Source organism: Nannospalax galili, unplaced genomic scaffold (genome assembly GCF_000622305.1).
Source record: "Nannospalax galili isolate Female #2095 unplaced genomic scaffold, S.galili_v1.0 scaffold88, whole genome shotgun sequence".
Taxonomy (NCBI): Eukaryota; Metazoa; Chordata; class Mammalia; order Rodentia; family Spalacidae; genus Nannospalax; species Nannospalax galili.
This window is the reverse complement of record NW_008358908.1, coordinates 91,681-119,187: the sequence shown is the minus strand read 5'-3', so window position 1 is coordinate 119,187 and position 27,507 is coordinate 91,681. Positions and strand designations below refer to the sequence as shown.

At 42.5% G+C, this 27,507-nt stretch overlaps 1 protein-coding gene across 1 annotated transcript in view; it reads right to left on the bottom strand.

The window, feature by feature from the left end:
- Vit (vitrin) overlaps positions 1–27,507 on the bottom strand; it is a 135,980-nt gene that overhangs the window by 91,233 nt on the left and 17,240 nt on the right. Inside the window, exons 2-3 of the mRNA XM_008822590.2 lie at positions 19,929–19,997; positions 4,327–4,392 (exon numbers count right to left, since the gene is read on the bottom strand). Of these exons, the coding sequence (XP_008820812.1) occupies positions 4,327–4,392; positions 19,929–19,980 (118 nt within the window). The 5' untranslated portion in view covers positions 19,981–19,997. The remainder of the gene's footprint in view (positions 1–4,326; positions 4,393–19,928; positions 19,998–27,507) is intronic.

The following is a 27,507-nucleotide window of genomic DNA, read 5'->3' as shown; positions in this document are numbered from 1 at the left end:
AATGGCTTCGCCTTTGGTCTCATTTCAGCAGGAAATCCCACATGGAAGGTTTTAAGGAAAAGGAGAAAAAAGGGGTAGTTGTGTGGAGTAAATCTCTTTCATTTCAAATTATTAATGTTGCTTATTTCAGCACATTTAAATTTAATGCCTATAAACAAAGCCTCAGTTGTAGAAAGCACAGAACATTGGCTTTGTCTAAAACCTTTATTTTATGGTCTTCTATAAACCTCTGTCAAGCTTGCAGTTGTGGATCCAGAAATCCCAGTGCACTCACAATGTACAATATACAATTTCCCATCTGTGTCCTGGTAATCAAGACATTTCCCTCTCTCCCTTACTGACCAAAGCTCTTTAAGTAGAACTACCATATCTACCTTTCTGGGTATCTTTTAAAGAGGTACTGGTAAGTGCCTTTTTCATCCCTTCTGAGTAATTGGAATGGATGGAGATGAGGCAGCCATTTTGGACAATGAGTTAGGAGCCATGTCAAAATGGCAGAAATGCAATCCCAAATTCTGGAGCTTCCATAAAACCACAGATTGATTATGTTTAAGGGAAAGAGATTTCAGTATTACACAAGTGAGAATTGTTTTGAATTTTTTGTCATCTGATCTTGATATACCACCTGAAAGTGAAATCTATTTTTCTTCTTTCCACTGATTGAGTGTGAAATATCACAGGCTTTTCTGTGATTTACCATCTGAATCCACATTAGTGAGAGTGAGAAATGTCCAATGCTGCTGGCTGTGCAGCCTGAGGAATTCCTTCTAGGGACTTCCTTTCAGATATGGCTTGGATTTTAACTTTCATCATAGCAAAGAATTTCAAGAGGAGTCCGTATGAAGCAATGCTGGAGCTTGTTAAGAAAAGGACAGCACATACCCAAGGGGTGGGTAAGGTTTCTCCAAAGACAGCTGCACTTGAGTGTCTTTGTCTTAACAGTAGCTCTATGTTTATGATTTTGTGATAGTTACATTGCTTTAAAAAATGTAATTTGCAAGCAAGTTCAAAGATTTAACAAAGTTGAAAAATTAAGTGAAAAATATGAACTAGTTTACTTATCTATGTTATCTTGAATTTTCTTTTACAAATGAAATTGTAAGGTATTTTATAGTGTGCATTGTTCAGGTTTACGGGTGGAATAGGAGGGCTAATAAAGTTAAGTTCATAGGTCATGTAGTTTTAGCCTTAAACATGGTTCATCAGCTGTTTTTTTAAAAATTATTATTATTTTATGTGTATGAGTGTTTTGCCTGCATGTAAGTGCACCCATGTTGTGAAATGCCCATGGAGATCAGAAGAGGGTGTTGGATCCTCTGGAACTGGACAATTGTTAGCCACCATGTGGGTGCTGGGAACCAAACCCAAGTCCTCTGGAACAGCAGCTGGTGCTCCTAACTACCAAGTCATCCCTCCAGCCCCTCATTAGCTGTTTTAAGATCATTTTCAGAAAAAAAGAAGTGTTGTTTCTATGTATGCAATTTTTCTTTTTCTTTCTTCTTTTTTTTTTTCTTTCATATCTTTTTTCAGGGAGGTGCTCATTTTTGCTCACTCTTTGAGAATACACAGCCCATAATGGTGGGGAAGGCAAGGCAACAGGAGTGTGAGGTGGTGGTTAGTTACATTGCGTCTGCAGTCAGGAAGCTGAGAGCAGACAGGGAGTGGAGCCTGATTATAAAACCTCAAGGCTGGCTCTGGGTGACTCACTTCCCCCAGTGAGGCCCCACCTCCTAAAGGTTCCACAACCTTCCAAAATAGCACCAAAAACTGGGTACCAAGTGTTCAAACAGGTGAGTCTATGGGAGACATTTCACATTCAAACCAAAATATTCTGCCCCCTTGTCACTGCTACACTCACGGCCATCTCATAATGCAAACTGTATTTGTTCCAAATTCAATAGCCTTTAGCAGTCTAACACTATTCAAAAGCCTAGGCTCTTCTGAGACACAAGATATTGACTTAACTGTGAGCCTTTGTAAAAAAACAAAACGAACATATATACTTTCAACATATAATGGTAGGAATGGGGGTATAACAAGTAATCATAGGATCAAGTCCTGTTGCCATGTTGGGCTTCTGGGTCTAATCATGTGCTCATCTAGGCTTCAAAGGGCTTAGGTAACCTCACCCCTCCAGCTCTGCTGCCTGCAGCACACAAAGCCTCTCTTTGGGGCCAACTCCACTCCATGCTCTGTGTCTGCAGCTTTCCTTGGCAGACTTTTCACGGTCCTGGCACTTTGAACATTCTGGAGTCTTCACTGCTATTTAGGTATCACATTCCCAGTTTCATGCAGTGGTCTTCCAGGGCCTCCTTGCAAGGACTCTGATTCTGCCACACACTGCTTAGCCTCAAGAGCTTTCCTGGCACAGCCCTCATGGTGCCACACTTGGATTTTGCATACCTAAAAACCCAGCTCCATGTGGACAATGCTACCAAATTCTGTTGCTAATTTGATGTAGTCTGCCTGCCCACCCCCCAGCTGTAACAGCCTCTGTGTGCCTTGGTGGCTTAATCTGGGAAAATACTTTCCTAGGCATTGGAATAGGGAACTCCTTGAGAGGCATTCCCAGTTTCCCAGTTCAAGATTTCCATAGGCTGGAAATATTGACGAGTGGGGTCTTACCCTCAGGGCATCTTTCCTATTGTCCCAGCGAAGAGAAGGAGGTTTCTGTTTCATGGTGCTAATCCCTTAACAATTACAGCTGTATGTCTGCAACTTTAAATCTACTCAGGCTCTTTTCCAAGGCAAATTGTACCTTTTCATGACTTTCTGCTTTATTTGTTGCTGTCTCTCACTGTTGACCCGCATAAGAGCTGTTAGCAGTAATCTTGACACAGCCTGAATGCTGTCTTGTCTTGAAATGTCTTCTGCCAAGTAAATTAGCTCATTACTTTTGAATTTAGCCTGACTCAAGTTTTCAGAATGCAGATTCTTTGCCAGAATGCAATGTAAATGGCCTTTAGCTTGATTTTTCATTGAGTCATTATTCCTGTCTGAAACCTTGTGAGCTGGGCCTCCACTGTGCACATTTCTCTCAGCGTTCTGATCTTACAGACTCCTACCAGAATGGCCCATGAAGTTCAGCTTATAGCATATTAGTGCTTCTCTGCCTCACAGCTTGTCAAGGTTGGCTGTGGTTGTCAACTTGGTATACCTGGAAAGAGGGACCTTCAGTTGGAGAATTTCCCCTATTGAATTAGCCCCTGGGCATATCTGTGAGGTATTTTCTTGATTGTTGAGTGATGTGGGAGGGCCCAGCCTACTGTGAGTGGTGCCAAACCTGGGTAGGTGGTCATGGGTTGTATAAGAAAGTAGGCTGAGCACAGGCCAGAGGACGGTGTTCCTCCATGGTCCATACTTCAGTTCCTACCCTGACTTCCTGCCTGACTTCCTATAAAGATGGGCTGCCCTTTGGAAGTATAAGATCCAATAACCCTTTCTTCCCTAAGTTGTTTTTGTTCAGAGCATTTTATCACAGCAACAGAAAGTAACTAGAACACAGCTCCAAACTCTTCAGCATTCCTTCTACAAACTGGTTCCAAATGCCTACAAACCATGTAGTCAGGCTTATCACAGCAACAGCTCCACTCCTCAGTGCCAATTTTCTGTGTTAATTACTTATTGCTATAACCCAGTACCTACAAGAAACAACTTAAAGAAGGAGGGTTTATTTTGGCTTAAGCCTTGAGGGGGAGGCATGGCAGCAAGAGTGTGAGGTGGCCTGTCTCATCGTCATATCCATCCTCAGACAGAAAACAGAGTGGGCTATGTAAGCAGTATTAACACTAGTTTAGGTTTTGTCAGTTGGCTGACATCCCAGTCATTTAGAAATGTAAGCTAGACTGATGTCAGAGGTAAGGGTGAGGGATTCTTCCTTTTTCTATCCATTTCATTTTCCCTGTCTTTCTGCCTTGTCTCCAGGGCATGCTGGAAAGCAGACAACTTTGTTGGACCTTTGCATTAGCCACAGAAAATGTTCTGGTTTGGAGAATTGAGACAATACTCAGGTAGATACCTATTCTGGATTGGCAATAGACCCTTAGAGCAGCTTGGTTTATATGTATACTTTGAATTTTTCAGGTAGAGTAGAACTACATTTGTTTTACTTTCAAGTCAGGACTCATGTCAAATGCTTTCTGGAATGAGGAAGATAATAAGACTCATCACTATTTAGTTTTAATGCAAAGCAACTGACATAGAAACAAAGCCCAAGCCAAGCCAAGCCAAATCAAGCCAAAAAACTACCTTTCACATCATGTAAAACAAGGGTAACAGCCCTCTGCACGGGAGACAGAGCCAGCAAGGAATGTTGATTTTACTTACTGAATTTGGGTCTTTTGACCTTCTTCGTCAATATATTCGTTGAATATATTCCAGTCACCAGCAAAACTGTGTGAAGAAAATAAAAATAAAATACATGTAATTAATATTACTTCCCCTAAATGGTATTTTCTGTTTTGCTTTTCATATTTGCTTCGGTTATGGATGAACTATTTTCACTAATGAAACTACCCTTCTCTGATCCCGCTTTAGAGAAAACAAGAGGTGCACGGTCTGTAGAGTTCCCTCACCTCTGCTGATATAGGTCTTTAAAAAAATCTTGACTATTTGCCCTCTGTTTTGCAGCTCCATTTCCAGAGGAGGGACTGTGGGCCTGAGACATCTCCTGCTTTTCCTGGTCACAGGAATGAAAGCAGGTGATCACCACACCCTTCCTGGGTCTTTTCTTCAGTTCCGCACTGGACTTCCAAACGTCGTTTGCTAGTTCTGATAGAGCTGCACTTACAGAGCTCTGTGCGTGTGTGTGTGTGTGTGTGTGTGTGTGTGTGTGTGCATGTGAGTCTGAGTGTATATGTGTGTGTGTTAGTGTGTGTATGGGTGTGAAAGTGTGACTGCTGAATAGAGGGGCTATATAAACAGCCCCAGTAGAGAAACTGTGTGGGAAAGGAAGACAGAAGGAAGGGACTGATGAGGAGAAGAGAAGACTCCTCAGAGTGTCTGAGGACCGACCCTCAGTGCAGTGCTCCAGCAGCCCTGGTTCTGTGCCTGCCTTAGAAACATAAGCAGAGTCTCAAACAGCAGCATTTGAACATTGCCTGCCTTCAGGAATACAGTAACCAGTGAAGAAAGGGGTGAAGAATTTAAAGCCATACTTCCTGCCTCCTTTTCAAGTAGATAGGGTGAACTTTAAAAAAATAATGTTTTTAAGTGAATGTTTTTCTTATTATAAAGGTAATGTATGGCTGGGCGTGGTGGCATATGCCTTTAATCCCAGCACTTGGGAGGCAGAGGCAGGCAGATCTCTGTGAGTTCAAGCCTAGCCTGGTCTACATAGTGAGTTCCAGGCCAAATGGGGCTACAGGGAGACCTTGTCTCAAAAAGACTGAAAAAAAAGTAATATATGATCATTCTAGAAAAATTCAAATAGTACAAAAAGTACAGAAAGTGGATCAACACAAAAGTATATTTTCCAGTTTTACTGTACATATATTTGCATGCATGTGGATACTTTAAAGTAAACATTTGATAATATTCATACTATTTACAATGCTTCATAATTTATTTCAATTTAAGGCTGTATATCTATGTTTTTCTTGTCATTGTATGTGCTTCCTGCAGTTTCCGCCTGCTGAGTATTACACTGTATGTATGGATTGTAACTTAACTGGTCCCCCATTTAATATAACAGCTCTATCTTTGCACAGATCTGTCATTATTTTCTCAAAATAAATTTCCAAGCAGAATTTCTTGCCTGACATTTATACCCACTTAGAGTTTTGATATATACTATAACACTTTCTCATAGCCGCTTTTTATTAGCAATATATGACAACGTTCGTTCATTCCTACATTAATTGTACTCATGGCCAGAAAACCAGTTTCATTTTCAAAATGCTGGTCAGTTCTCCATACTTTTTCCTGCCCCAGGCATTCTTCCACCTCACCCACCCGAGGGAGGCATGGTTTTATTTTACTTTCATTGTAGCTACTTTTTGGTGACACCTGTTTTCTGGATAGACTTGAGACTCTGGAGATCAGCATGGGAAAACATAGCAGTCAAATCAGGCACTGAAACCAGGCATGGGACACTCGCCTGTAATCCCAGCACTCAGGAAGCTGAGGCCAGAGGAGCATAAATTCAAGGCTAGCCTGGGCTAATAGTAAGACTCTGTCTAAAAAAAGACAACTTCCTAATTTCTTCTCTCTCTCTCTCTCTCTCTCTCTCTCTCACACACACACACACAAAAGGTAGAAAATCGGTTTCGGAACTCGAATCTATAGTTCAGAGTTCCATTGTGCCTATGGCAAGACAGGAGGAGGAGACAGGAGAGTCCCTGGCAGCTTTCAGGCCAGCTAGCCTAGTGTATGCAATAACAAACAACAGAGAGACCCTGTTTCAAGCCAGGTAGAAGGCAAGGACTTATACCCAAGGCTGTCCTCTGATCTTTCACGTGTGTAGTTCCATTGTGCCTATGGCAAGACAGGAGGAGGAGACAGGAGAGTCCCTGGAAGCTTTCAGGCCAGCTAGCCTAGTGTATGCAATAGCAAACAACAGAGAGACCCTGTTTCAAGCCAGGTAGAAGGCTAGGACTTATACCCAAGGCTGTCCTCTGATCTTTCACGTGTGCACCATGGCACACCACATACATACCAACAGACTCACATATACACATTCACACACATATGCATGGCACACAGATACACACACATACATGCACACACATACATGCAAGAAATTAAAATTATAATTATAAATAAATGGAAATAATGTCCTCATAGAAGAGATCACAGAACGCTGTTTTGTCCTATGATGGAGTGGTTACCTATGAACCAGGAAGCAGATACTGAATCTGTCAGTGTCTTGATCTTGGCTTTCTAGTCACCAGAAGTCTGAGAAACCAGTTTCTGGTTTTTGTAAGCTACTCAGTCTGTAGCAGTCCAGTCCACCAAGACACTAACTGATCTGTGCCAATGACACAACACTAAATTATCCCCAGTTCTGAGTTTCGGCACTGGTTGAAGTGTGGACTGTTAACAAGAGCAGGCACATAAAGGACCGAGTGAGAGCAGAAAGCACAGCTGAAGGGCAAGAAAGCAGGCATTTTAGGTGTTATTTACTTCTGGGTTTGGGCAGGTGTGAGTGTTCTGGAGGTCTGATTATTATAGTAGTCTCGGTGCCATTTAACCCTGCACAAAGTCCACAGCTTCATCTTATATGCAAAAACAAATAGCCAGAATCCTAGACTGTTTTGTAAAATAAGCACTAAGCATGCACCAAAAAATTAAGCCAGTGAAGTCGAAGGAATAAATGAGATAAATTTGAGTATCAATTCTTGGGAAAGCTAAATACTGCCCATGTGGGCCTAAGGGCTTGTGGGCCTTTGGGAAGTGTTTTACAAGTCTCAGTGTCATTAGAAGTACAAATATGTCAGCAAGACCACCCCATCATTTGTTTGGTCCCCCAAGACCCTCCAGGCTGAGCACATGCATGACTGGTTGTGCTTGCCATCAGTGTGTAGTAAGGTTTTTCGTTCACATTCACACAAGCCCTCTACCGCCTCCCCCTCAGCCTGGGCGCTTGTTCACTAAAGCTCCCCAGAATCCTCTCCTACTCTAGAATGCAAAGTTCCAAAGCCATCATTTGAAGAAATGTTCCTCAGTCTTTTTAAATTCAGTGTTCCAGTTTTGAATAATGTAAAAGTTTCATCTTTCTTTTGGTAGTGTTTGAAAACTCAAGGAAATTAAATATTAAAATGACAGTTTCTAATAAGATAGTTCCACTGTCTTGTGCTCTCTCTTCCTCTTGGGAGTGATACTAAAGTAATTACAGTTAAGTGGCTTGAGGTGTAATTGTTTTAAAATTCAATTTTAAAAACTGATCATATGGATAATTTATAAATAGAGAAAATACAAATAGATAAACTTGAAACACTGACTCTCTATTAATGATTTTAAAATGCAAGCAGGAAGAAGGTGAGGGCATGCTTTTCTGTATAGTGTTTCTATGTACAGAATGCAGATTATTCCTAATCCTGGAAGGGAATTGGGGCCTGTGCATGTCTGTGCTCTGTTGGTGCAGATGGAACCATTCTGGAAAGCAATTTGATAATAGGTTTCAAGAGTCCTAGAAATTATATTCTTTGACTTAGGAACTACACTCCCAGGAATACATCCCAAATTCGAATCTTTGATATAGACAAAGATTTATGTAAAAAATGCTCATTAGAGCATTTCTAATGGCAATCTGGAAAGAATGAAATGTTGGAAATGTTCCAACAATAGGAAAATTGTAAGCATTTATTGCAAATGATGTGTAGAAGATTAAATTACCTGTGAAGTGCTCAGCTCTAACCTTAACAATGATTTTGACAGTTAAAATATATGCAGAGAAAAAACTGGAACAATATACCAAAATGTGAGCAACGATGAAATCATGATTTATGTTTTATATTTTCTGTATATTCCCCTATTGTATTGTATTATTTATATGTGAAATAGATATTTCAGATAGCATATGTTATTTTTACAATTAAAATCTAGAAACATCAGTAAATTACATTTAATTTGGTCAAATTAAAGTCATATAAACATAATAATGAAAGTGCTTTCCAAAATCATTGGCATGATTAATCTGTGTTCCTGTTTCCTTGGCAAGATACGTCAGGATGTCTAATCAATAATCAAATCAGTAAGCACTTTTGTGTCTAGAACTTTGTAGAAATGCCTCATTATAACCCAGAAACTTGTTAGATCTGTTCGAAGACCCTCGATACTCTAACACTGATGGTATCTACACTTTCTTGAAAAGCAATTTATAAAGCAGATAATTTTAAAATAAATCAAATTTCCCTATTTTTTTTTTTTTTTTTTGGTATTTTTGAGACAGGGTCTTCCTGTAGCCCCAACTGGTTTGGAACTCACTATGTAGAGCAGGCTAGTCTCAAACTCACAGAGATCCACGTGCCTCTGCCTCCTGAGTGCTGGGATTAAAAGCATGCACCACCATGCCCAATCTCAAATTTCCCTAATGTTTTTATGAGCTCATTGAAATATTTTGCATCAAATTAATCAGAGTTTCATAGCAAACACAGGACCTTGTCTTTTTATAGTCACATAAAATGTAAACTTGTGCTTCAAATCATCACTAAACCAGGCAGGAGCTTTGGAATTCATCCCTTACCATTTTATAGGGAAAGGATACCCAGGTCACATTTAACACCTTGGCTAAAGCTGTAGTTATTTGTAGTTAGAAACTGGAACCAGAAAATTTTGTAGCAAGAGTCTTAGTCTCTTTATTTCACTTGCTCCTCCTGGGTGAACAAGGAGCAGCATAAAACTCTATCATACACTTAAGGACACCTACACCAGCTCTGATACACACCAACCAAACAACGCTAATTTAGAGTGTTTGGTGGTATCATTAGATGGTATGATACCTTAAAAATCCAGTATAAGGAGAGTCTTTTGTTGAATAGCTGTGGTACATGGAGAACACTGGAGACACAGTAGTAAGATGCATCCCTTGTCCTTGCTGCTCCTATAGTTTGGGGGCAGAGTGAGGAGAAAGCAAAGGCAATGCATCCACGACAGGAATAAAGATAGGACGCCAAGGCAGCATAGGTAGATGGCCCATCTCATGGGACTGAGGCCTTGCAGTGAAGCTTCTTAGAGGACCAAATGGGGGTTTTGAGGATATGAGGTGTGGGAGTAAGTTGGTCTGAGATAAGGATATAATGCTATTCTTCTGCCTGTGAATGTTGTATTTCTCCAATAATGTGCGTTTAGGGGATTATTCTTTTCCTGCTGTGTGTTCTCAGCATCTGTTAAAGTTCAATTGACTATAAATGATTTCTGGGTTATTTTTACTGTCTCATTGTTTTTATGTTAGTACTGGACTGTTTTGATGACTATATCCGTCATGGTTTGAATATGAGATGTCCTTCTAGGCTGATATGTTTGAATACTTTGTTACCACCTGGTAGTGCTGTTCTGGAAAGCTGTGGAAACTTCAGGAGATGGAGACTCACTGAAAGAACTAAGTCACTAAGGGTGTTTTGAAGCCCAGTCTTACTTCCTGTCTACTCTCTGCTTCCTGAAATGTCATCAGCTGCCTCATGCTTGGCTGCCATGACTTGCCTTGTCACGATGGACTGCATCCCTGAACTTAAGCCAAATAGAACTTTTCTTCATTAAGTTGCTTCCTCTCAGGCATTTGGCTACAGCAACAAGAAAAGTAATTAACATAATGTATTTGAAGAACACTTTGAAATCAGGTTATAAGGCTTTCAGCTTGTTTTTGCTTAAGAGAGGAGAAGTTGTGGAAAACATGGTTTTGTTTGTTCGGTTGGTTTTGCCAGAAAGGTAGTTCCTCTAAAGCTTCGAACAAAGAAGCAGTAATTGTTAAAGAGATTAGCACTATTAAAAAGAATCCAAGTAGGGGCTGGAGAGATGGCTCAATAGTTAAGAGCACTGGCTGCTTTTGCAGAGGACCTGGGTTCAATTCCCAGCACCCACATGGCAGCTAACAACCATCTGTAACTCCAGTTACAGGAGATCTGGCTTCCATGGGTACTGCACGCATGTGGTGCACTTAAACACATGCAGGGAAAACACTCATACACATAAAATAAAAATAAGTAAATGAATTAAAAAGAAAAAGAGTCCAAGCACTGTGCATTGGAACAATGGGAAAGGTTTCTTGAGGAACCTTTAGGAAAAGGTAAGATCTCAACCACGAAAGGCTCTGGGTTATAAAATGGAAGTTTCCTTTGAAAATAAACTATTGCAGGAGTATTTAAAAAGAAAAAGAGTCCAAGCACTGTGCATTGGAACAATGGGAAAGGTTCCTTGAGGAACCTTTAGGAAAAGATAAGATCTCTACTTGCAAAGTGCTACCTGGGGAAATGTTTTCTTGGGTCCAGCCATCCAGACACTCAGAAGTCACTGAAGCCATGTCCAAGAGGACCTGCTGCTGCTTGGTCATAGAACTTAGCATTCATTATTGGTGCACTGCTCATTTCATAGGTATGCAGAATGTAAGAGTTACAGGGTCATCGGGGCTTCCAAAAGTGTTTTGAAAAAAGCCCGGGAGGTCAGGCAATGGGTAGAAGGGTTGGGTTCTCTGCAGAGAATCCCTAATAAGTGGTACATGAAGCTTAAGCTTCAAGAGAGACCCTAGGATGTTAGAAATGCCAAGGACGTGGGACATCTGCCAAGGAAACCTGCAGGCATCCAGTGGAGCCAGTCCAAGACAGAGGCTGTGTCAGTGTTGCCCAAGCCTGCTGTAGCTCAGCTACCCTGTGTCTCAGATGCTGGATGTAGAGCTAAAGAATTTATCCCTGTTGCATCAGTCTTCCTTTGGTCCCACCTTTCCTTTCGAAGCCCCATCTCTCCATTTTGAATGGATATGTTTACTCTGCATCATTATATATTGGAAATCTGACTTCCATTTTTATTTTACAGAAACTCTGAGTTAAGAGTCTGCCTTGAGTCTCAGAAGAAACCTGGAACAGTATTGAGACTATTAAGATTTGGGGGACTAAATACATTTTGTATTATGAGATAACCAGTTTCCCTGTCATGTCTAGAATACCTTATCTAGCAGCTGATGTCTTGGTCCTCTGACTCTTTTGTCATGTTTTCTGAGCCTTGGGTATAGGGGCTGCATTCTAGATGTATCAGTTGGGGGCTGGGCATCCCCTGGTCACTTGCTCTCTACATTTTGATCAGTTATGGAACTTTTTAATAGTCACATCTGTGGAAAAATACTTTGATTTCTTGCTATATGGATGAGCAGCCCTGTGGGACAAAAGGCAGGTTAAGAGAAGCAGGGGACACCGGACAGCTAAGTCTCTCTTCCTGGTTCTGTGATGCTGAGGAAGAGGAGAAGTGTGTAATGGACTTGAGGCTTGTTTCATTTTTTTAAAGATTTATTTATATTTATTTTTCTGTGTGTATGGATGTTTTGCCTGCATGTATGTATGTGGACCATATGTGTGCCTGGTGCCTGTAAAGACAAGAAGAAGGCCTCAGATCCCCTGGAACTGGAGTTACAGATGGTTATGAGCCACAATGTAGGTGTTGGGAACTGAACTCGAGTCCTCTGCAAGAGGAGATTATTGGTTAAACTATCTTCTAGCCCCATGTTTCATTTTGTTTTAAGACATTCTTCCTATTCCCTTTCTTGACACTCCCACCTTCCTATGTTAGAAACCTGCTAACCTATAGTCAGTGTGAGAAAGATAGTAACCTCTCAAAAAAGCCCAGGAGAAATGAACAACTTTGAACTGCCAGGTGAATGTTCTCTGCTTTACTAAAGCAGGCCAGGCATAAAAATCAATCATAGTAATGAGGCAGGGAGGTTTAGCAGCATAGAGTTCTGCATGGCTCAAGATATCCCCACACCCCTTCTCTAACAATGAACTTAGCAACCTGAGACTTGCACTTGCATCGAGTTGTATGTACACCCTACTCCAAACAATGCACCAATGCACTAGGTCCCTACTCCTCTCTCTCTCTCTCTCTCTCTCTCTTTTTCTGTTTTGGTCTTTTTAGAGACAGGGTCTCCCTGTAGCCCCAGTTGTCCTGGAACTCACTATGTAGGCCAGGCTGGCCTCGAACTCACAAAGATCTGCCTGCCTCTGCCTCCTAAGTGCTGGGATTAAAGGCGTGCACCACCATGCCCGGTGGTCCCTCTTCTCTTTACAACCTTTTGATAGCTCTCCTTTTGTGGCTATTTTCTATTCAAACATGTCCCAGCTGTATTTTTGAGCTAAAGGTAGGAGGCTGACCTGGCTAACTGGTCAGTTTGAGATGCATGCACTAAGGCAAACTGTATTCTCTGAGTGAACTTTTGGGGAAAATCTCTTATTATCATCTTATGCCTATGCATATTTGACATGCATATGATTAATATTAGATGAATTATGAGAAAGGACATGTGCAATAAGTAAAGGCTTATGTGGGGCTGGAGAGATGGCTCAGTGGTAAAGAACATGTGCTGCTCTTGCAGAGGGCTGGAGTTTAGCTGTCACCACGCACATTGCTCACAATCCCCTATAACTCCAGCTCCAAAGAATCTGACTGTCCTCTGAATTCTGTGGGCACCTGTACTCCTGTGCACACACATATCCATACACAGATACAAACATAAACACGTAATTTAGAAATCATAAAAATAAATCTTGAAAAAAAGGCTCAAGTAGCCAAAGTATCGTAGAGGAATGTCCTCTGACAGACAGACAATAGACAGACACCATCTTTTCAAGCTCAGTTATGCCTGCTTGCTTGGGATTGGCACAGCTGAACTTGTTAGCTGTCATGCCCTACAAGGACGGAAGGGGAAGGGAGAATAATAGGACCCTTACCCCAGAGTCCAGGCATGCTTCCCAACCAATCAGTCAGCCCTAGTTGCAAGTGGCATGGGGGAAGGGCTAAGGGTATATAGACTGGGGAAGCCTAGGGGAGTGTCTCTTGCTATTTTGTGTGGCTATGGGGAAGCCACCATGCTCAGGTGATTTTCCAGTATGGCCTTAATGGGGGGGCACCCACACTCCTGTAAGTAAACCCTCACCTATTGATTTGTAAGTACGCTCAATAAACTCACTGGTTTCCCAGACTGCGGTTTGGTGAATCATACTTCAGTTTGTCTTTGGGAATGAGGGAGGAGGGGCAGGTGATGTTCATACTGCCTCCCAGAAGGAATTTTAGCAACTCTTGGCATAGTCAGCAGGATTCAACAAAACTGAGGATGAGCCTGGGAAGACAATGATATTGTTCCTGATATGGGGAAGGAGACCAACAGCAAAGTTGGATGAGCAGAGAGAGTTGGCAGAGGTAAAATTGACATGATGGGCTCTCCCCATAGGTCTGGTGTGGGTAGGGTCAGTGGTGTGGGTAGTGCAGTGGACAGTGTCAGTGGGGGACATCCCAGGATGGCAGTCTTCTAGGTGGTATGGAGTGGCACGTCTGCTTGGCCACAAGAGTATGCAGATGCCTTGAGGACAGCAGAAGGTCTAGAGTAGACATTACAAGCCCTGGTAGTAGTGCATCAGGGCAGAAGGATCAGCAAGCAGCTGCAGAGGCAGCCTGGCCCATGTTATAGGCAATAAGAGATCTGCCCCAGGCAGAGGTGGAAGCCTGGAGGGGAACTGAAGGGGTAAGAGAGGAATTGTAGCGAGAAGGGATATGAGGCAGGCCTCTTCACTGTTGGCCCAGCCAGTAAATTTGTATGAAAGAGAGAGATAGAAGTGCTAAGCTGCTGTTTTTTATGGTTAGAGAGTCACAAGAAGAAGGCCCAGATTAGACTGAAAATACAAGGTTCATCCTAGAACCTCAAAACCTGGAACCCAGGGGAGGAGGCAGGTAGTGATGAGGAAGGGAGTGACCTAGAAATGGCTGAAGATGCCCCTCGGGTTTGACCTTTAATATAAAGGAAGGGAATATCTGTGTTTCAGCATGTGATAGAAGTCTTAACAATGATCTGGTATAAGAGACCATGACAATCAGAGAATCCTCAGCACTGGAGCTGATGGAACTAGGGAAGACTTTCAAACAAGCAATGAAGGAGCCCCTCACCACCTGACTTGTGAGACTGTGGGACGTGGAAGCAGATGAAATTAGTTTAAGTGTTGCAGAAGCAGAGAAGCTGAGCAATATAATCAATCGCTCCTTGAGACACAGACTATATAACCTAAGGCAATACAAAGGGAACCAATCCCCATGGACTGGCTTGTAAAGCTGTTAAAGATACTTGGTCATCACCAGTGGAGGTCCCCATGGATACCAGGGGCAGGAGGACAATAAAGGAGGGACAGGCACTACTGAGGGGACTACATATGCAAAAAGCAATGTATGATGCCCAGTTCGTTGGGCCAGATAGGACTGGGTTCTCCAGAGACTTAAAAGAACTTAATTCAGCAGGGACCTCAAGGTTGGTAAGGAGCTTTAGTGGCTTTGCTGAGTTGCTTAATGGGGCAGGAATTTTTTGAGTTTGGAAAGACTTTGGAAGATCTCAGTGACTTAGACAAGCATGTGAAGTGTGTTCATAAAGTGGTAGAGCAACCTAGAGGAGACAGAAAAAAGGCAAAGCAGAGAATGAGGTCTGTTTTGGTTACATGAAAGCAAATGTGGCAAGACCTGTGTGGAGCCCAAGTTCCTAAAGAAAAAATTGACAAAAAGCCAAATTCTACTAAAGGTTCTGGAAGGCTTTCAAGCTTGAGAAGCAGTTCACAGAAGGTATTCATGATAAAATACAGGTATAGAAGATAAGAACTATCCAGGGATGGATAATGATTCCCCCAGATTACAGGGTACATTTCCCTCCTGTGAAAGGCTATGCTAGGGCTGGAGACAGTTTGTCCATCTAGGGCCTCCCCCAGCATCCAGGTGTGGCCGATGGAGAGGCAATAGGTGTAGCTACAGTTACTGGGCAGACCCAGGGCCTATCTGTTCAGGGGACCAACAGGTGCAGCAGGGGCAAGTGGGACCCAGTTTCCCTCTTGGCCTTGTGAAGGGCTGAGCAGCTTGAGCCAACCCCAAAATGTTCATCAGGGATGGAGAAATACAGGAAGGCTCCATGTAAGAGCTCCAGGATATGAAAACGGAAGGGATCAGAGAAAATGACTAATGGAGATTAGTTTGTGGAGAGCTAACTAAATTAGTGCCTCCTATCCATACTCATGTACCTTAAATGGATCTGTTAAGGAAACAATTGGTACAAATGGATAGACTCTTTCCATGATGTATTAGACCTTGTTTACATTTGATTTAGCATCTTCTTTTTCTAGAAGGAGCAAGGATGTGAAATCAGTTCACAAGGGGCACAAGGGCCAGGTGCAGCTGTGAAATCCTTGGGGGCTTTATGGTTTGGTAAGGCACAAGTGATGCCCACCAAGGTGGTTGGGAAAAGTCTGCAGCAGCCTGGGCCTATAGAATAAGCAAAGATATATTGTAGAATTAAAGATATAAAAATAAAAACAGAGGCTCATAGAAACTATATGATTGTTAGATGAAAATCTCAGTGCCAGGGACTGGAGAGATTGCTCAGCAGAGGACCAGGGTTCAGTTCCCAGCATCCACATGGTGACTAACAACTATTCATAACTCCAGTTCCAGGGGGTCCAACGCCCTCGTCTGATCTTTGTAGGCATTGCACAACACGGGTACACTTACATACATGTAGGCAATACATTCATACGCATAAAATGAAAATAATAAATAAAATATATTAAAAAAATCCCAGTGCCAGGGGTGGGTTGCCTCCCCCCATGAGCTGTTGGCCAGGGAGGCCCCAGAAGCCCCTAAAGTGATAAAGGCTATTGCCATTAATGTTGGTTACATGCTAGAACTAGAAGGTAAGGGTCTATTGCTGAAGACACCACATAATGTGAGCACAGGAAAGGGAGAAATGAAGTCAGGACTAAGCTGGAAACTCCTTGCCAGCCCTTTGACTGGTGGTCATAGTGCAGAAGATGCTATGCAGATCACTGGGGGAGAACTGTCCCCAAAAGTCTTGCTTAATGATGGTCCACGTGCTGCAGTTTAGCAAGATGTGCTTGTCAGTGCAATAGTGGCATGACTAGTTTATTTACAACCAATAAATTTCAAATTGGATTTAAGGCCCACTCCTCAGGGAAGAACACACATCTGATACTGTCAGGCCAACCCCTTGTGCCAGGGGAGGTTACAGGTCCCAGTGAGGAAGCCATTGCAATGTTTTTTTTTTTTAGATGATTATAATGCACTTGCTAAGTTGCCTTCAAAATACCTGTTTACACCCATAGATTATTATTGCAGTCAATGTCCATGTTTGGATACTTTCCCCTTTCTTCCTTTTCATTTGTGTTTTATAGTAGGTGGAATACCATTGAGATGGGCCCTTGGGTTCAGTATCTCTCCAAAGTGGGAGGAAAATTGTTGGACATCTATGTCACCCCCTACAAGGCTGAGGGACCTTTGTAGAAGAAAATGGCAGAAAGACTGTAAGAACCAGAGGAAGGGGTGGAGTATTGTATAGGTTTGTCCTCTGAGAGACTAATAAAAGACAGATGCCATCTTTCCAAGCTCTGTTGCACCTGCTTGCCTAGGATTGGTGCAGCTGAGCTCATTAACTATCATGCCTGGCAAAAAGGGAGGGGCAGGGAGAGTCAAGGGACCCTTGCCTGTGAGTCCAACCACATCTCCCAACCAACCAGTTGGCCCTAGTTGCTCTTGTGGCCTGGAGGAGGGGCTAAGGGTATATAGGCTGGGGAAGTCGAAGGGTCTCTTGCCATTTTGTGTGGCTGTGGGGAAGCCACCATCCATGCTTGAGCGAAGATTTTCCAGTGTGGCCTTACTGGGGGCAGGGGAGAGGAAGGAGAGGAGCACCCACATTCCTGTAAGTAAACCCTCACCCATTGAGCTGTAAATAAGTGGCCCCCAGGTGATTAGTTCCTCCAAGGGTTGGGGCCTGCTGTGGAGGAGGGACTACTGGGGGGCTGCTGGGCGCCATCTTGGGAGGGAAGCCGCAAAGCGGGAGGAACTCCTGTGGTGGTGGGTGTGGTGAGAGAGATGGCCCCGGCCCTCACCCGCATGGACGCGAGAGGGGGCATTTACCCACCTGGGACGAGATTCTGGGCCCAAGATGCCTGGGCGAAAGTTAAAGGACACTGTGGGCCGGGATCAGGAGCATGAGCCTTGGGGCAAGAGTGCTTGTCCCTGTGTAAGTTCCCGCATTTACCCCCTCCCTACCTGAGGGCATAAACCAAGAGAACTCTGGCGACAGTAAGACCAGTAAACTCACTGGTTTCCTGGACTGCAGTTTGGTGAAGTTGTACTTCAGTTTGTTGTTGGGACCAAAGGAGGAAGAGTGGACATTTTTACACCCGCCCCCCGCCCCCAGGAGGAATTTTAGCATTACCAAGCTTGTCAATTAAAACAGAACCACTCACACTACGCCTCTTGGCAACCAACTCTCTTTCTCCTAGATCCATAAAAGGAAGCTCAGGACAGCAGCCAGAGATCCTTCAGTATTCCAACTCAAGAAGCTTGCTGCTCTCTTGTAGTGTATCTGATCTGTACCATCACTTTCCTTCTGAACAAAGTTCCTTGCCACTTTGCAATCTGTATGCACCTCTTCAAGTCTTTGAACGTGATGCTAATACCCTAGAAGCACCCCATCCAGACAGCAACCCCCTGTTAACAGTGGCCAGCTTGGGTTGTTGATCCTTGGACCTTGCCCAATCTGATAAGAACATTAGTAGTTGGGGAGAGGGCTCCTGGATAGGTACCCAGAAGCCCATCTGGACTTCTCACAGTCATCTAACAGAAGCAGCATATGGTGACACTGAGGATTAGGACTGTCCTGCTGATGTTCCACTGTGACAGAGGGTCGTCTAGCTGAGAGACAGTGGTTTGGAGAAAACTGCCCTAGCACTTGGCAACCATTTTATATAGGGCTGGATAGTCACTCAGCCACATCCTTCACAGAAGAAAGAGCAGGCTCTAAAAGGAATGACTTTCCAAGATCAGCAAACTCACAATGACTCAGAACCTGAACCCATGTCCTCTCTCTGATTCCCAGCCCACTGCGCATCCTGTCATGATGAGATCCCCTTGCCTTCCAAGCTATGTCACTGTCTTGTCTTCCAATCTTTAGTACTATCTAGCAGACCTTGAGCATGCTCACTCTGTGATGGGTTGAGATTCATCTCCACCCTGTGCAATTTGTATATTGAAATCCTAATCCCAATTACCCAGAATATGGCCTGATCTGGAAACAGGTGGATGGCATGTACAACTGGGATGCGGTCATAATGAAGTAAAGTGGGTTTTTGATTCAACATGACTAATGTCATTAGAAAAGAAAAATCCAGGGTCTGGAGAGATGGCTCAGCAGTTAAGAGCACTGACTGCTCTTGCAGAGGACCCAGGTTCGATTCCCAGCACCCACATGGTGGCTACGAACTGTCCTTAACCCTGGTTCCAGGGGAACCCGAAGCCCTCTTCTGACCGCCGTGACATTGCACAACACGGGTGCACTCACATACATGCAGGCAATACACTCATACACATAAAATAAAAATAATGAAATATTTTTAAAAATCCTATTTGAAAAAAAAGAAAAGGAAAATCCATAGACAGACATGCACACAGGGGATGCCATATAAAGATTAAGAGTGGAATGATACATTTATAATTAAAGAACACCAAGGATTTCCAGGAAATAGCCTGAAGGTAGGGGTGAGACATCAGATAGGCTTCTTCCTCAGTACCCGCTGAAGGACCCATTCCTATTGACACCTTGATTTTGGACTTCAAATCTCCAGAGCAGGAAAAGAATAGGTTTTTGTAGTTCTAAGCTTCCCAGCTTATGGCATTTTGTTCCAACAGCCCCATGAAGTTAATATAGATTATCTACAAAGTCTTTGTGCTCGTCAGCATCATAGTGACACACAGAGTTGTGTTGGCTGACAAAGCTACAGACAGTGGTCCCAGCTTAACAGAATATTACCCTTGGACTCAGTTCTAAACCTACAAGTGGTGTCCTTATCCAGTAGACCTATCCTTGGTGATAGCATGTAACTTAAGTGTTTCATCTCTAAAGTGCGAGTTGCAATGGCATGGAAAGCCATGTCCATGATAAATTTTTTCTTTCTTGAAAAATTTAGAAATGGGAAGAGCCTTAAATTCAGAATCTGAAAATATGCTCTGTCTGAAATATTTGCTGTTGAAAAAATACACACAATGCTATGTGTATTTGCTTTATATAAAAAAATATGCAAACATCTCAAATTTGATCTACACTTAACATTCTCCCTTAAACTTCTCTGGACAATATTTATCATAATAAAGTATTCTGTGATTGTTTATGTGCCCTGTCTTGGCCTGAAACTTTTCTTGGCCGCATTCAAAGAATATCCAGATACATATATAAACGTACTTACCAACGAGCACTTCAATAATGGATGCCTTCATAGTGAGAACAGCAATCCCCATAAATATCAAAATAGTACCTTGGAGAGAAAAACAATAGCATCATCAATTTTAAGCCAGAAGTTCTGAGTTGGATGCATGAAGTATGTAAGGATGCTTTGCACCATTTCACATCATCCTCTGGAGCCAGGATTCCAAGCTTTGGTTTTTTTTATAAGCAGCCCACAGAGATGGCACTGGATGGCTGCGCTGGCACCCAGAGAATCTATTCTCAGTTTTAGTCACCAGTCTCTGATTCTTTAGAAGTTTGGTCTTAGATTTGAAAAGGAAATAACTCCTGGATTTTGAGACAATTTCCAAATAGTCCTCAGATTTGAGTTATAGCCATATTTTTGATGTCAAATAAATCATTCCTTCAATAAATATACATTGAACAATTATATGGCAAATTTGGTTTAGGAAGAAGGTGATGAAATTGTATTCAAAGCTAGTTCTCACTCTTAAAAAGACTTATAGTTTAATAGAGGTAGAAAAAAACACACGGACACAAATCACAGCATTATGGAACATGAGAATTTAAAGGCCACATGAGGAAGTAGAAGGGGAACTTTACAGAGCAGTGGTTCTCACACATTGCTACATGTTAGAATTACTTGGAATTTAAAAACAAAACAAAACACTGGTGTCCAGGTTGTGCCCAGATCAACTGAGTTAGGATCACTTGGGGGCAGTGTCTAGGTATTAAGCTGTCTAAAACTCCTCTGATAATTCCAACAGGCAACCAAGTTTAAGAATCAGTAGTTAAAGTAGGGCTTCTCTTTAGTTCACACTAATCCAATGGCGATCTTCCTAAAATGAAGATTCTAATCCAGTAGGTCTTGGGTTTAGGAACAGGAATTTTAAAGAAAGGAAGATTATATCATGCATGGGAATAAGGAAAACATTCCTAGAGGTGGGAGCAGCTGGGCCAACTGTGAGGAATGAACAAGTCTACACATACAGAAAGAGGGTAAAAGACCATCAAATGGGGAGCCAGCATCAATAGTCCTGGACTTGGAAAGCACAATGAATGTGAAAAGGCCATTGAGCGATGGAATTACCCTCCCTTTTCTTAAAGCTATAAGGAAGCTTTCAAAGATTCACTCTATTATTACTTGGCCGTATACTGTGCACTTCATAGTGTGTTGACTCCTCAGCAGTCAGCATGGTGGGTTGGAAGGTCCTCATTGAATAGATGAGGAAACTAAGGCATAAGAAGTTAAGTAATATGATCATAGTGCTATCAAAGAGTGAGAATGGAATAAAGGGGCAGTAGATGGAGGCATCTGCCCAGGTGCGGGCACTAGAGAGGAACATTGTAGAGAAAGCAGGAATAAAGTTGGTCTGGTTTCTAGTAATCTTGTCACCTAGCAAATTTAAACAATGTCAATGATAATAAAACACTTGTTTCCTCTGGGCAGCTGGCTCGCCCAGTGCCACTGCTGGGTGCCTGAAGCTGGTGTTCATAGTCCTACAGCCTGATATAGCCCAGTAGTGTGTTGGAAAGGAAGAGGCCCTGATTATATAGTATTCCAATTTCTGAGATATAAATCTTTTCTAAATGGTTCATTTTTAAGTCACAAAGTTATGTCACTGAAAAGGAAATGTGTAAGCTTATATTCGATATTTAGATATGGAGCTGTGAAGAGTTAACACAAGCACTTAATTGAATTACAATTGAAGTACAGGTACCTGATGCCATGAATTTAAAACTATTTAATGTATGAAAGGTTTATCATAACAATTAAATTAGGCACAAAGAGTAACCCCACACAGCGCTGGAACACTTTGCTAATTGTGAGAGACAACAGCAATGTGTTAAACTTCTTAGTTATGGTTGTTGACCAGTGGTTAATAACCAGTAATGGTCTTTAGCTTTAAAGTAGGATTAAAATTAAAGATACAATGTATTTGACCACTTGATGCTTATACAACTGTACTGTGATTTGGAAATAGTGTGATAACATTTTTTTTTTACTAATTTGAGAAACTCCATAACAATTTACATTTCTTCCAGCCTAAATATTGGACTTTCTACAAAGAAATGCAGACAGCTAAGCATTACTCCTGGACACACATGACCAGCCCCACTAACTGGCTGTTACTGTTCAGTACTGGAGATTACCAGAGTCATCTTTATCTTTATCTCATACCCCACATCTCCACCAGTCAAACCTGTTGACTACATTCATAGTATATGTGGGTTCAGACCATTTCTTACCATCTTTACCAATGGTCACTTGAGACCATCACATTTCCAGGCCACACCCCGGGCCACCAGTTTATTCCAGTGTTATTAGTTCAGTTAGCCTTCTAACTGGGTTATCACCTTCTTTTTCCCTCTCCAATCCCTATGGAAGCCAGCATGATCCTGGTTGATGCACATTGGTCCATAGCATCTCTCTGTTTAGAACTCTACAGTGCCCCCCCCAACTAAGAAGCAAAACCAAGGTTTTCACAGGTGACTCAAGGTCCTACTTGATTTGGTCACCCTTGATTTTTCTGACCTGGTCCCATTCTTCTTCCCCTCACTTATTAAGCCCCCAGTACCCTGGCCTCTTGGCTGTTTCTCAACATGCCTCTGACCTCAGAGTCTCACCCTGACACTTACTATACCACTACCATTTGCTCTGCTTAAACATGCTTCTCCTAGATGAGCACATGACCATTTTCTTTCTTTCTTTTTTTTTTGAGCCGGGTCTCCCTTGTTGCCTCACAACTGGAACTCACTATGTAGACCAGGCTAGCCTCTATCTCCCAGAGGTCTTCCTGCCTCTCACTCCTGAGTGATAGGATTAAATGCGTGCACCACCCTACCCAGCCCAAATACTGCCTTCTTAGGGGATAGTCTGATATCCAATTGAAAGTCACGATCTCCTTTTCTGTCTACCACCATGCCTGTGCCCTATTCTTGTCCTGCTATATTTTTTATAGACTTATAACTTTTGACATACTGTATAATTTATTCATTTTATTTGCCTATTAAAGAGTTTCCTGACATAATGCTAACTTTATGAGAACAGGAATCTTTTTATTTGATTTTGTAAGTCATCAGTAAATATATGTTGGATCAATGCATGAGTACTGAGGGTTGTTCCCTCTCCCTAGAAAAGAAAAAGAAACAAAATAAAAGGAAGGCAATCTGGAAATACAGTAAAAAGAAATGAATTATACATTTACAGTTTTTTGTTTTATTTTTGTTTTATGTGCATGAGTGTTTTGCTGCGTGTATGTGCATACAATACCTGTGGCAGCCAGAAGAGAGAATTGGACCCCCTGGACATGGAGTTATGGATAGTTGTTAACTGCCATGTGGATGCTGAAAACCAAGCCTAGGTCCTCTGCAAGAGCAGCCATTGCTCTTAACTGTGGAGCCATCTCTCATACATTTTAAACGATCAATTTTATAGTCTGTGAATTATATGCAATAAAAATTACATTTAGTAAAAATCAGTTAACTAGGCACTATTTATAATCCACACACAAACTCAAGGAGAAGATGGAAGGGAGAGGGAATCGTTCTCAAATCTGGCTTACATTCACGACCTTTGCATACTGAGATGCATGGATAGCCACCAACCAATTCCAAGAAACAGCCTGCTGGAGATATTGCCCAAGTGGGACTCATCAATGATGGAAATGACCAGAACCCCTCAGATTTCTCGGCACCAGAGTGCATTGAGGATTCTCTCTCACTACGACACTTTTCCTGCTTTCTTGGTCCATTTTCTCACACTCTTTAAATGTTAAAGTGACTTTTGAAATGTGAAGGAAAACATTAAATCCTCTCTCTGCCACCCCAGAGGCCAGAGCTGAGGACTTCTGAGGTTCTGTTAAGCAATTTCTGCAGGGGTAAAGAGGGCCAATGTCAAGGAGCCGTGGGGTGCTCATCAACTTGGGAGTCTTAATTCTTCCTGTGTTCTTAGGGGTGATAACAAAGCAAGAGGAGCTTCCAAAAGCGTGTTACTGACACATACGTTTATGGCTTGTGCTGCGAAGAGTCTCAAATACAAGGTTCTGGTGAGGCAAATGAAGGTGCTGGTTGTGAAAGGAAAATACACTTCAGTGTAAATAGATTAGCACAGCCAAGCTAATAAGACCTCATGGCCCAGAGTTAGAAGAGAGCAAATTGGTAATAAATAATAATAACACCTTATTCTAGTTTCATCTCTGTTGCTATGATAAAATACTGGCTGAAAACAGCTTAGGGGAGGAAAGGGTTCATTTCAGCTTATAGGTTATAGTCCCAGGGGACGGAACTTGATCAGGAACCATGGAGGAGTGCTGTTTGCTGGCTCACATGCTGACCTATACTTGGCTAGCTTTTTGTATGCATTCCAGGACAACCTGCCCAGGGAATGGTGCTATCCTCAATGGACTGGGCCCTCTTAAATCAATTAATATCCCCCATGGACATGTACACAGGCTAATCTAATCTGGAAAATCTCTCAACTGAGACTCCCTTCTCAGCTGACTCTTTGTCTTCCTCCCTCCCTCCCTCCCTCCTCCAATACAGGGTCTCATGTATTTTGGATTGATCTTAAACTCATTATAAAGCTGAGGATGATCTTGAGTCCTACACTACTATTTCTGGTCTCAGAAATGCTGGGAATTGAACTCAGGGTTTTGTGCATGTTAGGCAGGTACTCTACAAACTGAGCTATACCTCCATCCCCTACCTTTGTCTTTTGTTCACTGTTTAGTTCCTAAACCCTGCTGCAGTCAATGGGGACCACAATACATGTCTGTTGAGAAATTAAGCTTCCAGCTTAATTTCCGTTTTAAAGAAAAGGAAACTGAGGTCTGGAGTATGTGAGCTCCTGGTCCTGTACTGCTGTTTACTCCATGAAGGGTATAAAATGCTATATAAGTTGTAGCTTACTGAGATTAAAAAAAAAATCAAAATTGACTTTTTCTCAGATCTTTTTATTAGCAAGCTTGATGTTTAGAGGTTAAGAGGGCAAACTTCTTACTACTCATCAGTTAAAGATGTGAGAGAGGAATGTCCCTTGTTAAGGTGGAAGACTGAAAGGGCAGATAGAGAGAAGACTTACTTGTTCAGCCTGTCAGAATGCATTGGAATTGCCTATTCAAAAACTTACCCTGGGGGCTGGAGAGATGGCTCAATGGTTAAGAGCATGACTGCTCTTGCAGAGGACCTGGATTTGATTCCCAACACCCACATGGTGGCTAACAACCTTCTGTAACTCCAGTTCCAGGGGATCTGACGCCCTCTTCTGACCTCTGTGGGCACTGCACAGCATGGGTGCCCTTACATACATGCAGGCAATACATGTAGGTGATACACATAAAATAAAAATAATAAATAAAAATTAAAAAAAAAAACCCTGTGAATGGATGCCAATAAATCAGACATTAATAAGACAAAACAGTGATTATACTCTCCAATTTTGACACTGGATGGTATTATCACTTGTGTGTGTGTGTGTGTGCGTGTGCATGCTTGCACATATATTGCCAACATTTTTACCACCGAATTTAATATTCAATGACCAGAAACCAGGTGAAAGCCACAGGGTGTCATATGTGGTCGGGGGAAAGTTACCACGTCTGACAAAGCCAACATCAAATAAGGAGCTACCACAAGCTGCGGACCTCCTTGCCGGCTGCTCCACCCTGCTCCTTTGCTCTCCTTGCCCTCTACTTGGAAAGGACCAGCTTCCTAAAGCACAGGTCTGATTGTGTATTCCCCTATCAGAATTCTCCTCAGCCTACTCATTCTCTAAAGAACAAAGCCTAAATTCCTTAGGGAGTCATTCCAAACTCTGGAAATGTGGCCCAGCTGACCTTTCAACACCATTAAGCTCCAAGTCTCCTCCATAATTCTCTCCTCTGTCCCAGCAGCCTGTAGACTTCTGATCTTTATCTCCCCACAGTGCATATGAGTACCTTGGCTCTCGCTCTTATTATTGTCTCTGAAATTCCTCATCACCTTCACCAGCTTCTCATAGCCTAGCCATCTTTCAAACTTTAGCTCATGGTCTACCATTCTTAGGAGAATCTCCCCAATTTCCTAAAGTCAAAATTCACCTTCACACATACATGTGTTAGGGATTCAAAAAAGGGGAAGAATGTCTGTATGTCCTGTGTGCTAGGCAGAGAAGTAAGATGCATGGCCCAGTATCAGATTGCTTGGAGTCTTCCAGGAGGAAACTGACACATGTTTAGTCATAGCTAACATATATGTAGCACATACTGTCAGTGATATATCAACTCATTTAATATTTCCAGCAGTATGACAAAATAGGGAATGTTTCTTGCCTTAATTTATAGGTGAGGAGTTGGAAGCACAGAGAGGTCATGGACTCTGCCTAAGGAGACAAGGCTGGAGGGAAGAAGAGCTGAACTCCCAAATCAGAGGCTCTGTACTTCTCCACTGGGCACTGTTGCTCAGTGATGAGCAGGTGCCTTGTCTACATTCGGACTCCATTGGCCTAAGTTGGTATCATAATGTTTAAAAGCTCTCCCAGGGATTCCACTGGGCAGCCAGGATTGGACCCATTTACTATTGAAGTTACCACCAAGAAAAGCTGAGTGGATGGCACATTGGCTCCATTGGAGCCTCAGTGGAAGAGGCTGGAACTACCTAACTGGAAGACCAGAAAACAATGAAGGAGTGGTGAGGAAATGACAGAGCCCAAGACAGAAGAGTTTCCTGGAGTTGCTCAGCCAGGTGTGGAAGAGGCATCAGACTGTTATAGAGGAAGGAAGGGGCTGTGTGGGCCTTCAATGCCATGCCTAAAAAATGTGAGATTCATTCTTCAGGCAATAGGGAGACATGGAGCACTTAAGAATGATTTTTTTGCATTCATCTTTTTTTTTTTTTTTTTTTTTTTTTGTCTTTTTGAGACAGGGTCTCCCTGTGGCCCCAGCTGTCCTGGAACTCACTATGTAGATCAGGCTGGCCTTGAACTTACAGAGATCCGCCTGCCTCTGCTTCCCAAGTGCTGGGATTAAAGGTGTGTACCACCATGCCTGGCAACATTCATCATTTTTAATAAGCCCCTTGGAGGATGACGTGAGCCATTCACATGGAAAAAAAAATCTGCCCTGTTGGACATGTAGGATTGATGTAATGTTGATGTTTGTCTGATCTAGGTGTGGTATGGGGGAGCACCCACCCATGCTTTGTCCACAAGGTGGAGAGAGCCAGCGTTCATCTGGAAACATTTAATTGTTATGAGGAGCTTGTGCTATACTTCCAACATGCCAAAAAAAAAAAAAAAAAAAAAAAATCCCCAGAGGACAGATGTTTCTGTGTGGCGAGAAGGCATATCTGTAGCCTTTCTTTCTCCATCTCTGCTTGCCTGTCAGTCCTCACACCGGCTTGTTGACGGATGTGGGGTGATCTGCAAGGATGAGAGAAGTTGGTACTTGGAGGATCCTTTGCAGTGAGGAAGTGGCCTTGATCTGTACAGAAACCTTTACACAGAGTGTAGTTTAACATAATCCGTGGGAGGTCTTGATGACTGTTGACTTGACATCACAGGCACCATGAGATGGTTACTGTAGTCCCCTTGGATGCAGAAA